We start from the raw sequence: 13,020 nt of genomic DNA, 5'->3' as shown, positions 1-13,020 counted from the left end.
GAAGTCAAAAGAATCAACGCTTTTGTTTGAAATTCAAAGCAATTTCAAAAATATTTTTCTTCTCCATTCAATTTTTTATTCCGTTTACTTTTTATGTACATTCAATGGATTCATAACAAGCATGGAAAATAAAGTTGGCAAATTTTAATCAATAAAAAAACAATAAAACTTATAATTAAATTGTATACATCTTTAGGAAATATTTTCTTACATTTACATTTAAATAGATAATGGAAATAAAATTTAGAAATATCAAGTTGTTCGCTCTAACTCATGATTCCAATATTTGTGTAATCTGAGACATGTTTGATTCTATTTATCATTATATTTCATTGATAAATGAAAAAAAAAAAAAAAAAAATGTAAAAGTTCCTTCCATGAAGTCAGTTTGCCTTATCAATTGCTCATATAATTCTAGAAATTAATTTATATTTATGTAGATATAGAAAAATTTTTTTGTAAATTCTTCATTCTACAGAAATAATTCTTGTTTTATTTTATCTCGTTGTATTCAATCAATTATTTTTGACGATATTGGAATATTCAAAATTACTTGACACGAATATTTTGAGATTTTTAAAATTATTTTGAAATTTAACATTTACAAATAATGTTGAATAATATAAAATATAATTTTATTATAATATTCGTTTCACAAACAATCAGTTTATCAGATATATGGCACTATATTTTAAAAATGTATAACAATGTATACATGATGAAATTGTCGACTCAAGAAGTTTTATCTTGAAATAATATGTTAAACGAGATAATATCTACAAATAATAAACTTTATTTTTTTCTATTTAAAATTATTTTGTTAATTTTCTATTGAAAATTATTTTGTAATAATTCGTAAGTTTTATCAAAACCACTTGATAAACATGCATGTTTGTTTCTTTGCAATCAAATTACCACTTACAAATAATAGATAATATTAACTATTCTTACTATGCTCCACTATTACAATCGCATATACCCATCATATATATATATAAATAAATATATATATATATATATATATATTCGGCGATATTTAACATTTTTATATATTTTATATAAATTGTATATTAAAATTTGTAACTGCATTTTATCATCGTGCCATAAAATATTTTTGTACAAAACAGTTAAATGATAATCAACAATATTAAAATGTACAAATTTTTTCCATTAACATTGAGCAAGATTCAATCACAATATCTCTCTCTTAGCAACAGAACAAATTTAGTTCCCAGAAAATCAATGATCAATTTTAGCATTTTTTTTTATAATTTTCAAAAGACACAATACTACTTTATAATTATAAAAAATAACATTTAGAGATATTAATTGAGATATTTTAAAAATCTTTATTCCTATTCGTATTACTATTTCTTAACAAAATTTCAATATTGATTCTAAAAATTTTCACTTCCAGCTCCATGAGATTTATCTTGCGCAACAACTCGTTTCAGGAACAAGCTCTATTGACATATATCAAAACTCGTATTAAACGAGTTTCGCAATATTTTAATTATCATATCTAGTAACATATCATTTAACATACATTAAATATTCCACAACTCCCACACATAGTTATTTATTCGGATTGGAAAAGAGCAATCGAAAATGATTGGATATGTTGCATGATGTATGTCGATCATGTCGATCGTATCGATTAAGGTTTCCTTTCCGAGCTGGAGATACGTCTGGTTAATTGTTGATGAATAACCGAACTGTCTGGATCTTTGCTCACCATTCCTGGAATAATTTCTTCTTTCTTCGGAGTACCGCTGTTTGATTGTACATTATCCGATATCTCGTTCAAAAGTAAATTTTGTATGAACATGGTTGTACAAGCCCATGGCAAGAAGCTGGAACAACAAAAGAATGTTAATTACATTAGGAAAATTGCAAACACGTTGGAAAAATAATAATTTATTATTAAGAAATTTTCATCTTTCTCGTAGCTAATCAGTTAAAATAATACTTTTTGACGATGCGGTTTTTGTTTACCATTTTAGAGCAAGGAGAATGCGTATGTAACCAGGAATTATAACGAGTTTTTCATTGCATCTCACAGCAGTTACTATTCGATCCGCCACTTTATTCGGCGTAAGCTTCGGTAAAATTCTGAAGGAATGCGAGGACAAATATAGATCACCAATTTTACATTTCCATTTATGTACATATAATAAGGATCAAGTTATACTTAGGAGAAACTTCGCCAAACATGCCAGTGCTTCGAATGAAAAACGGGCATATCACGGTCATGTTGATATCGTATCCATCGGCCTAAAAAATAATTTTTTTTTTTTTTATGAAACATATATTTATTCAATAGGCAAACGTTATCGAAACGAAAAGTGAAGGAACTTACAATTAACTCCATATGAAGAGCTTGTTCGAATCCAATTGCCGCATATTTCGAGGCGCAATAATCCACTAAGCACGGTACTCCTATGAATCCAGCTAAACTTGCGATACTTACAATATGACCTTTGTTGTCTTCCAGCATTGGAGGTAAGAACGCTTTCGTCGTCTTGAGAAAGAGAAATTAATTAAATAATCTCGAAATATTGTATTAAAAAAAAAAAAAATATCATTTTCAGCAATTTATACAATAATATAATATGTCTCAATATATCTTTAATTATTTCTCTGTTCAAAAAGAATCAACGAGAATATTGACAAGGGAAAAACATAGTTAGCTACTTTTACAGAAGTGTTGTTTGCCTAATCTACACTTGTTTAGCATATGTAAATACAATTGTAGCACAAGTGTCCTATCTCTGACATTATAAGTTCGTCCATTTTCGTCCCCTCTCCCCTCCTCCGTTTCTTGTGTTTTCACTTTCAAAAGTAAAATATGTAAATATCCGTGCAAGTAACAATGAAATCCTCGAATGCGGAGGCAAAGTCTAGAACAAAGGAAGAATCTAGAAAGAATTGTATTGGCGTGAAAAACGACGATTCACGACATTATCACATCGTAGAATTTTCCAAGAAGAATCTTTATCTTGGAAACGATTTTTCAATTCTAAATATAATTATAATTTCCCGAAGAAAACTGGGAAATAAACAACTGTATTCAAAGTCAGAATAAAATATCCACGAACAGCTTATTTTATCTTTTTTCCATTATTACAAGATGTCAATGTCCATGAAATTTTCCAATCGGTAATATTTATCCTTCATGCTCCCAATCAACGTTAAATTTAGCTCTTGTGCACGTAGATGCCTCAGCATGGATGATATCTCTCTGAACTTTCACTCCGTATCCCGTTACTTTGGCTAATCTCTCGTGATTCACGAAATCGTCAATATATACTGCCTGGAATAATCATGTTTGTTACAGAGGAAATAAAACAGATCGTAAGACGAGCAATGCCATTATTACGATTATCGAAAATTTTAAGGTTAGTTTATGAAGATTATCTTTATGAAGATTGTATTAAGAAGAAGACTGTGATATCTGTGTAACATAATAATTTTCCTCTTCGACGATATATTGGACGAATAAGAAAAATTCGAATATTATGAATACGCTTGGTTTGGCAAGCAAGCATGTCCCATGCATGTCGCAACTACGAGTGTACTGTAACTACACGGACGAGTGACTGCATCTATTCGACCGGTTTTCCCACATGACCTACAGCAATAGGCTTAAATGGAGAGAACACACCGTCGCGCAAGGAATGCCTCTCACTTGGACCTCACACTACGAAGGGAATAATTGTTTTTTCAATTGCGAATTGATGGATTTAAATTTGAAGTTTGTCAAGATTGTGTACCACGGTTGGAAGGTTAGTAAATCTATAGCAAGTAATAGGTTAGGAAATAAATTGTCCGGTATGAGGATACTCGAAGGAAAACTTTTCTTTCTATTAATCATTTGCCTCTGGAAAAATACTGGTTCTTATTATTGCTGGTTATTATTATTAATAATACTGGTTATTATTATTATCGTTATCGAAATAAATTGCTGAAAAATGACAGTTGTTAAAAGTAATGAGTTCGAGATAAATATATATACCCAGAAGTGACTCATCACGTTCACGTCCATTGTTCGTGTAAGAAGTTTGTCCGGCGAATCTAAGAATTTCAATCCCTGGGCTACGCCGGCGTTATTTATCAAAATAGTTACCTGAAACATTCAAGAAAATAGGATAGTTGGGTTACTTGCTCATGCTGCATATTGATGTTCAAAACGATCGAACATCGTTCAAATTTTGTTTTAGTTGATTCGACTTCTTCTTCATCCAATTCCATTTACATTTACGTTAACATAATATTTGCAAAATCTTAAGCAATCGACAAGAGAGACTTTAAATGCTGCTGATTTTTCGTACGCGCCTTTGCTAATTGATTATTGAGCTACAGGCGAATTTAACGTGGCATTTGTTGTTACGAAATACATGAATATTTGGCATGGAAGAATTTGATCGAAGAATTCTAGAAAAACATCTTCGAAATAACGCAATTCTCACCTTCCCAACTTCCTTCCTAACCAGTTCCGCTTTCTTGTAAATATCTTCCTTGTCGCACAAATCGCAAACGTAACCGTAACAAGTGCCACCTGCGGCCTGCACCAACTTGACAGTCTCTTCCATGCCTGAAACAAAAAGAAACTCGTCAATAACGCTATATATTCATTTAAAAATTTCAAAGATTTTACATTACAGTAGTACAATGTTGAACAATTGTCAAAATAAAAATAACCTCGTTTGAAGCATCGTTATACTATTTCTGTAATAATATTTTTCTTCAGTGAGTGATTTACAAAATTTACATCGTTTTAGATAAAACGATGCTTACATTATAAAAATTATTCAATGCCATACGAAATCCTTCATTGAATCTTTGTATCGATATAAAAAAGTTTCAACTCGAATTTCATATATTATATTATTTTTCATCTGCAAATTCTTTTCACGCAACTTGTGTTATTACGTAACGCAACACTTCATACAAATAAACCTTGCATGCCTGCTGTGAAGTTTATGGAAAAAAGATCTGATCACATATATATTTTATAATTAACTTATTAAGAAACGAGTAATGTAAGATCGATCGAGTATACATTTGTTGTTAGTTAATATTTCATGTGAATTTTTTTTTTTTTCTAATTCTTAGAATTTAATGACTCGACATTAAATTATTCGTGATAATTTGCGTAATATATTTTATATCGCTGCATTGGTGGAATTAACTTTGAAATTAACTTTGTGGATACAATTGAAGGAAGATGTTCACAATAATTAATAATTAATTCCTGTACGCGTGTGAATAGTTTTAAAATCTGGTTACAGTGATTGTTTGCTTGATCGAAAAAAGGAGATTTTTCGCGCGTAGAAAGTTGTACCGCATGGAAAGACGGTTGTTTCGCTTCTTGACCAAGTGTTACGCGTGCTTACATAGAATATGAAATGTAATTGCAACACCAGAAATATCCTGTTCCTGGTAATGGTGTATTATACATGATGATTGTTTCATATTTTCCTTGAAATTCACCAATCAATAATCGATGATGCTACATTTAATGAAACGTTAATTACTAGAATTAGCAGTGTTGCCACTTGATCCAATTAAAAACAATCGTAAAATTATTGTTGATTCGAACATGAATTCTCATTGAATTCTCTTGCATATCACGTGTCGAAATCGTGAATCGAGTATAATGAAAATATAATAAAATAACACGAATGTTTTATAATATTATTATAATAATGTTTTATAATAATGTTTAAGTTTATGTGAACATTAGTTACATGGTCACGTGAAATTCTAATTTTTCTTTTTCGAAAACCAGTTTTATAAATCGCTCGATCCTGTTTACACGGACGCCCTTGAGACTTGCTTTTTCTAGGTTCTTCGCAAGGTTCTCTTGGCAAGCAATCTAACAAGATTCGTTCTTCTTCTTTTTTCATCAGTATATTTATACGAAATACGTTACGATTAAATACACTGGTAAAGTTCAAAAGTTTCAAAATACGAGGAAATTGTTATTATATGAGGAAACATTCTATTTATAATAATACGAGATGATTAATTTAAGATTTAGAGAATTTAATTTTGGATTTTGATTGTTTTTCGATCCTTCCCATTTTTTAGCCGCACACAAAGGATTCAACTAGTATTAATTCTCGCAATGCGATGTTTCGCTTTCAGCGACACGTGTTCCGCTTGCAAATAATTACGCATATGATTACTTTTAGATCAATGTAGCGATTTTATATGCCGTCCACGAAAATAAGTTTTTTGATCAACGATGTTTAAAATTCATTATACGAGCTTCCTCTGCCCGTGAACCTCAGACGAGAATATTTTTTTTTTTTAAAATAAAGTAAAAAATCTTTCACTATCTTTATGATTTTTTTTTCCTCGTCTCATTATTTGTAATTTTTCATTCGTTACGAAATAGAACGCAATTTTTCTATTTCTTGTTGATTCGCAATATCTGCATCGAAATCATGTATTTCCCTGAAAAAAAAAAAATAGAAATATACAAGTATAATATAATTGTTTCGCGATTGATAACATTTATTACTTTTCGATCAATTTATGTTTTATTCCGTGCTTCTTTGCTCAGGTGATTCAGCAAAAGTTAATAAAAATTTCATTTACTTTTTCTAGGTTCATTAACTAACTCGAAAAACAGAGGATCGATAAACGATAAAGATCAATTTATTTTTTTCCTACGGTTTCGTTGCTTCACTGAGATCATTAACAGTTAGAAAGATTATTTAAGATTTGGAATAAGATCGATATTGTTGATTCGCATTTATAATTGCATTTATAATTATTGTTATATAATTATATATCATTATTACTTTATCATACTTTTTTTGTAAAATAAATCATTCAGATAATTTATGTTTTTACATAAATAATAAAAATGATCACATTACAATGTAGAAAAACTTGCGTAGAATAATATTCGAATCTACAAATCGAAATTTCCATGTACGAGTTGGAATTATTATCTTGATTTATCAAGAAAATAGAAAAGTGTTTTGAAACTGTTTGAAAAATAAAAATTTCAGAATAAATATCATCAATATTAATATAATTGTTAATAACGATTAATGAATATTTATAATATAATTAGATCAAGATCAAGATCAATAGATTAATAGATTAGAGAATAGAAAATTAGTTTTATAATTAAGCAATTTGCAAATAATGTGATATAATTATCTAATTTTTTGATAAAAAGTATGAAAAGTATAAACAACGAAACGGAGAGAAGACGAGTGTAATAAGATGAAATAAATGGAAAGGAGAATATCGCGAATTTCTTATCGGATTTTTATATTTTAAATGAGATGGAAGAGCGCGGTCACGATGTGTCTCTTTCGAAATTAAGCAACGCTCGTGCTTCGATTCGATTCGAATTCTGAACACGATTCGAACGACCTTGAAATTCGAATATTCATCAAGAAACGTCGAATTCGGGCGATCATAATCGTTCTTGATGATGAAATCATCTTTCTAACATCTTTTTTCAATCTCAAGACTTCGTGATAACGTTTTCAAGTTTTCATTCAATTGGCATGTTGAGCGTGTTGCTCTCTGGAACAATCGTGAATTACCTTCATGAGAATCATGAGAAATGGAATGGAAACTTATCTTTTCAAAAGTAGAGAGCTTAGAAATTGAATCACATTTGTCGATGCAAGATCAATTTTATATATATCAAATATTCGAAAAAATGTTCGAATACTATTGAATCATAATTTTATATTTATCAAATATTTCGTGAAACGCGACTATATCAAAGATGACCAAAAGTTACAATTACATATATAAGTCTTCTCACTGGGAGGACTCGAGATCAAGGACAGCGGACTTCGTCCTTCATCCAGCTTCCAGCAGCTGAACAGACGATAGAAAATATGTTATCGCAGTTACAAAATCTTGGCATTGCATAATCGGCAAGAAAGAGTTAGAGTTATGTTAAATTACAATCGCATACATTAGCTAATTGAAACGGTGTTTTACAAGTATTAGCGAATTTAGAGAGTTCTCCGTTTTATATTATTTCGCATTTTTGTAAAAATTGTCCAATAAAAGTTTCCATTGCTTATTCTGTAAAAAGTTATCAACTCGTATCTCCATCTGTAAACTTTTACTTCCATAAAATCGTGTTTTAAAATTAGTTCCATCATTAATTTCGTTCCAACTTGTTAATAATAATAAATAATAATACAATTCTCAGGGATTTCAAAAATATCAACATTTGATCATATATCGTTCGAGAGGAGAGATGCTCACCAGCCTTGTTTACGTCCCAGACGATAACGATGGCACCTAGATTGGCCAACCTGAGGGCGGTTAATCTTCCTAGACCGCTACCACCACCGGTAACCAGAGTAATTTCCCCAGCAATGCTCTTCATCTTGTATTTCAACGGGATGAACAAATTGATGATAGTTTCGATGCAGAAGATCACTGTCCAAAAAATGAAAACTATCACAGCTTTGGCGGTTTCAAAGAACGACATATTTGTTCCGTTTTTTTTCTTTTTCTCTCTGATTGAAATTTTTGTATCGGTTCCCAATTCGTTCGAACTTGTTTTATCGCTAAAACTGCGATCTCTTCTTCGAAGTTGAGGTCGATCAGGATGGCATAGCTCCTCCTATGTATATATTAAAGTTTATGGACGGATGATGTTTGCCTGGAAAACATAATTACGACGAATTTAAATGCGATTTTGAATGCGAATCGTTGCAAAAGAATTTTAAGGATTAATTTTTTTATAATTATTGTATTGTATTGTATTATTAATTTTGTATACGTGTATCTATTTATAATTGTAATATTAATTAATTTAGAAATTAAAGAAATTAAACTTAAAATATTATCCAACCAATTTGTACATATACTAATTAAATTTAATAATATGAAACGATAACATCTTACACTTTCTCCCAAAATTTCGTATTACTTTCTTTTTATTCAGGAAACAAGGCGTTCGGATATTTCAAGCAAGGATATATCAAGCAAGAATTTAAAAATTTCACGAAACTCGAATTCGAGGATATTTAAAATTTTGAAAATTGATATCGTTCTATTCGTATTAAATATTTTTATCTAATTTTAAAAATAATTCGATAAATATTTAAAATTGTAATTTCACCGTATTGCAATTAATTCGGTTATATACGGTTATATACGGCGAAAGAAAAAATGAAATTTATCGTATATTCAAGGTTTGAATGAAACCAGTAACTTCGAAGGTCTTGTGTGCTCCCCTTTCAAGATGTTATCCGTATCCTGTCCCTGTACGAAAATAAAAATGCCACGCTCTTTAAATAGAAATAAAAATTCCGAAATAAAAATTCTTTTTATATTCTTGTTATGTCATATATCATGTCTACCACGAAATTTACGATCTTCCAGTAATTCACGTTAGGGCAAATATCCAATATCGATTCACTTTCTAATGAAACGCGAAATTCACTTTCGATTTTTAATTCACCATATATTCAAGTCACACGAAGCTCGTAATTTTTCGATTACTTAAACGATTGTGAATAAAACGATTTTTATGAATAGAATGAATGGAAACGAAGATTGAGTTATAATTATTGTTTGTACAGAAGAACGATCGGTTGATTTTTTTTTTTTTTTTTTTTTTTTTATTATTAAAAATAGTAGTTCGATTCTTATTCAGAGATTTCGTTCAATGTATTAAATGAAATGTGTATATGTACACATATATATATATATGTATATATTTAATGATCTTTCTTGTTAAGAAAACAAAATGACAAAAAAATAAATCGTACGTAATAGTAAAATAAATAAAATCACAATAAAATTTTTTCTCTCGAAACAATAGATAAGATAATGTTTCACGTAAAAAAATATTTCTTTTCCATTAGCATAATGTTCTGTTTTGCATAGTTATTATTGTCGAACGAATGATTTCAATTAACGGTGAATTTCCGTGTCACGTTTCGTGTACCAAAGAATATAATCGAGCGCCAACGAGCAACAGCCAGTTTTATATATATATATATAGCAATCATGGCAAAATGTCGCGTGACACACACAGCGCGAAGCTTTTCGTGTCAATTTAATTTACTTGATTCGTTCGATTTTAATGTGAAGCCGAGCGATATCGATAAATATACGGAGAAAAATTTATTTCCCTTCTCTTAATAACACAATCATAAATATTAAATTAAATCAGAACTAGATAAACTATATAACTTAATATCACGTAGAAATAGATAAGACCGTTCTTGATTTATCGAAATCGCATTAAGTATTAATTAAATAATATTTCCTTAAAGAATTGATCGAAACTCGGGTCGAGAAATTAGAAGGCCACTTTCAAAACTGTTCGCTCGCGGCCAACTATCCGAGCATCGTTACGAATTCAATTTGCTGTAGTTATAAGTCTTCCTCGTTGCTCTGCTTTTATACAGGCATCGCATCATAAAATTCTTCGATTCTTAACAATGGAATTAGAAACGAAAAGATATAATTATCTAGATTTGAACGAGTATTTTCATAAATATATCTTAAGAAATATATATATATATTTATATATATGATGAATTGAAATATAAAAAGGGATCTTACTACGCAATGTAAATCCCTTCTGTGTGTTTTCGTTGCAAAGCACTCGCACTTTCCGGAAGAAGGCGGAACAGAAATAAAACGTGGAAAGAGGGAACCAATGTGGTGCACGAAAATACCTATGCGAAACTTGTCTACGGAACGAAAGATACTCGTCTTACCGGCACTACGGTCGTTGGTGAACTGAATAAAACGGCGGCTCTGGTACGCCTTTACTCTCTCGACGATCTCCGGCAACAAACTATGCGCATCACACGAGATATACGAGTATTAAACGAACATTAATATGAGCGTGATAATTGCACATGCATCAATCTATTTTATATGTATCATCTTTTTTTCTTCTTTTTAATGATAGAAGTTAAAACTGAAATCACAAAGCATAATAATATAACGTGAGAAATATATTAATGAAAATAATTTTTGAAAAGATTTAAATTAATTTTCAGAGAGTTGATGTAATTCAATATATGATAAAAATATAAAGTTTTATATTACGCATTATACGTATTATCGATGTATTATATAAATATTTTTATTTTCGATATTTTATCATGTAATTCATTCATCTGTTGAATTATCTCGTCGTTATCTTTCGATATTTTCTTCAAATTGTTTTTACTTTTTATTATGACGCTAACCTATACAATCATTCAAAATGAAATGATATATATTTATAAATCGCATAATATAATTTAGAAAAATTAAATAAGAAATAATGATATTAAATCGATATTAATATTAATTTATTGCGTTTTATTAATATCGTTCGTGCAATTTACGAACTGGAACACCGGCACATCCACACAAAACGCCTGTTGATCCATCGACTGCATTTCCTTCGACTAGGGCGTCGCAACAGCGAGAGTCGAACGAAGGAGAGAGTAGCCTCTCGAATGGAATATTGATGGGCAAATGAAATTTTCGTGAATTATTCTTGATTTAGTTGAACGATATTTGTTAATATATATATATATATAAAATATTGATGAAAATCAAGTTGAATTCAGAAATTGGTAGATTTTTCAGTCAAAGAAATGAAATCTAGAGAAATTAATAAAAAAAAAAAAAGATTAATGTGTGTTTTAAGGTGATAATTTTAACGTTAAAAAATTATAACTATCTTTTAAGATAACGATAATAAATTAAAAATAAAATAAATTAATTTAATAATAATTTTTTAGAAGATTATATTTTGTTATTGTATATAAGTTGAATAATATTTACCTTGTTCTTCACATGGATATTAATGTCGTGTTAATTTAGAACAAAATTTTAATTTCAAATTGGTATTAACTTCAAATCTCAAAGTTGATATGAAAATATATAAATTATAATTGTAATTATAATATTACAAATTAATTTGTAAGAAAAAAAAAGAATATAAAAGAAGAAAAAAAAAATTATACTTATTGGAAATAATATGATATAATTTTGTTATTTTTGTATTTGTTGTTATTGTATAAAAATTATTCAAATATACTTTACTATGCAAACAAGTTATTCTTAATAGTGTTGTTATTCTTTCTTTTTTTTTTTTTTTCGATAAATTATCTCATCAGTTCATAATTTGTCATAATTTAAAAGAAATTGATCGCAAGATTGAAAATCTCAGATAAGTGATAATTTTAAAATAAATTATTATGAATTAAAATTTTGATGAAATGGAAAGTTTATATTCTATCATTTAACCGTTGAACTTGAAATACGAGAAATCTTTCTCTTGGTTTAACAAAACTATAGGTTGTTTCATAAATTAGCTTTTCAGAGCAACATTATGAGTGAAAGTGGCCGGTTTCAAATAATTCGAAAGATTTTGAAATTCGTAAAGATTTAGAACTAATTCGTATTACTAATACTAATCAATTATCAAAATAATGATAATGAATATTTTCACAATGAAGAGAAAGAATATTAATAATCAATTTTTAATGCGATAATAATATTAATAATCATATGTATTTATAATAATATTTATTTATAATATGTATATGCATTTATCATAAATTTTTCCAATTAATAATTAATAATCATATTATTTCCATTTATATTATCAGATTTTAATCAAATATTTGATATCTATCATTTTGGTCCAAGACAAATTAGTTTCTTAACCTTTGAAATATGATTAATGATTATTATCATGATTAAAAAATGTTTATATATTAGAATTATAATGTGATTTATTTAAGAAAAGGAAAGATTGTAGAAGATAAGGAATGATAAAAAAAACTCACCGTCAATATTTTAACAGATAGCTAAAAAAAAATCTGTTCGAAGTTAATTCAAGTGAAAACCGTCAGTCAGAATGTGAGGTGTCTAAAAGAATAAAAATTACGAAATTAATGTCAGTATGTACTTTCACTGAAATTCCCATTAAATAAACCTGAGCAGAATGGATCTTGATAATAGTTGTTATTAAAGAGTTTTTTTTTTGCACTACTAAGC

General features: G+C 28.8%; 1 protein-coding gene and 2 long non-coding RNA genes across 3 annotated transcripts; 1 reads left to right on the top strand and 2 right to left on the bottom strand.

Moving 5' to 3' along the window:
* Positions 1–129: 129 nt before the first annotated feature.
* Positions 130–8,485, bottom strand: LOC100868525 (epidermal retinol dehydrogenase 2). Its single transcript, XM_031915224.2, has 7 exons — positions 8,257–8,485; positions 4,470–4,594; positions 4,016–4,126; positions 2,360–2,521; positions 2,192–2,274; positions 1,996–2,112; positions 130–1,853 (listed from the first exon to the last, which is right to left on the bottom strand). The coding sequence occupies exons 1-7, from the start codon at positions 8,483–8,485 to the stop codon at positions 1,658–1,660; spliced, it is 1,023 nt and encodes a 340-aa protein (XP_031771084.2). The 3' UTR covers positions 130–1,657.
* LOC116413997 (uncharacterized) lies at positions 2,609–3,521 on the bottom strand. The gene is made up of 3 exons (XR_004224415.2): positions 3,380–3,521; positions 3,099–3,313; positions 2,609–2,900 (listed from the first exon to the last, which is right to left on the bottom strand). It is a non-coding gene; the product is annotated as an uncharacterized LOC116413997 (long non-coding RNA).
* Positions 3,402–8,890, top strand: LOC116413999 (uncharacterized). The gene is made up of 2 exons (XR_004224417.2): positions 3,402–3,785; positions 8,201–8,890. It is a non-coding gene; the product is annotated as an uncharacterized LOC116413999 (long non-coding RNA).
* The last annotated feature ends 4,130 nt before the right edge of the window (positions 8,891–13,020 follow it).

Source organism: Apis florea, unplaced genomic scaffold (genome assembly GCF_048593485.1).
Source record: "Apis florea isolate Af1SG1 unplaced genomic scaffold, ASM4859348v1 contig_3793_pilon, whole genome shotgun sequence".
Classification (NCBI taxonomy): domain Eukaryota; kingdom Metazoa; phylum Arthropoda; class Insecta; order Hymenoptera; family Apidae; genus Apis; species Apis florea.
The sequence above is the reverse complement of the archived record's forward strand: the minus strand, read 5'-3'. Positions and strand labels throughout refer to the sequence as shown.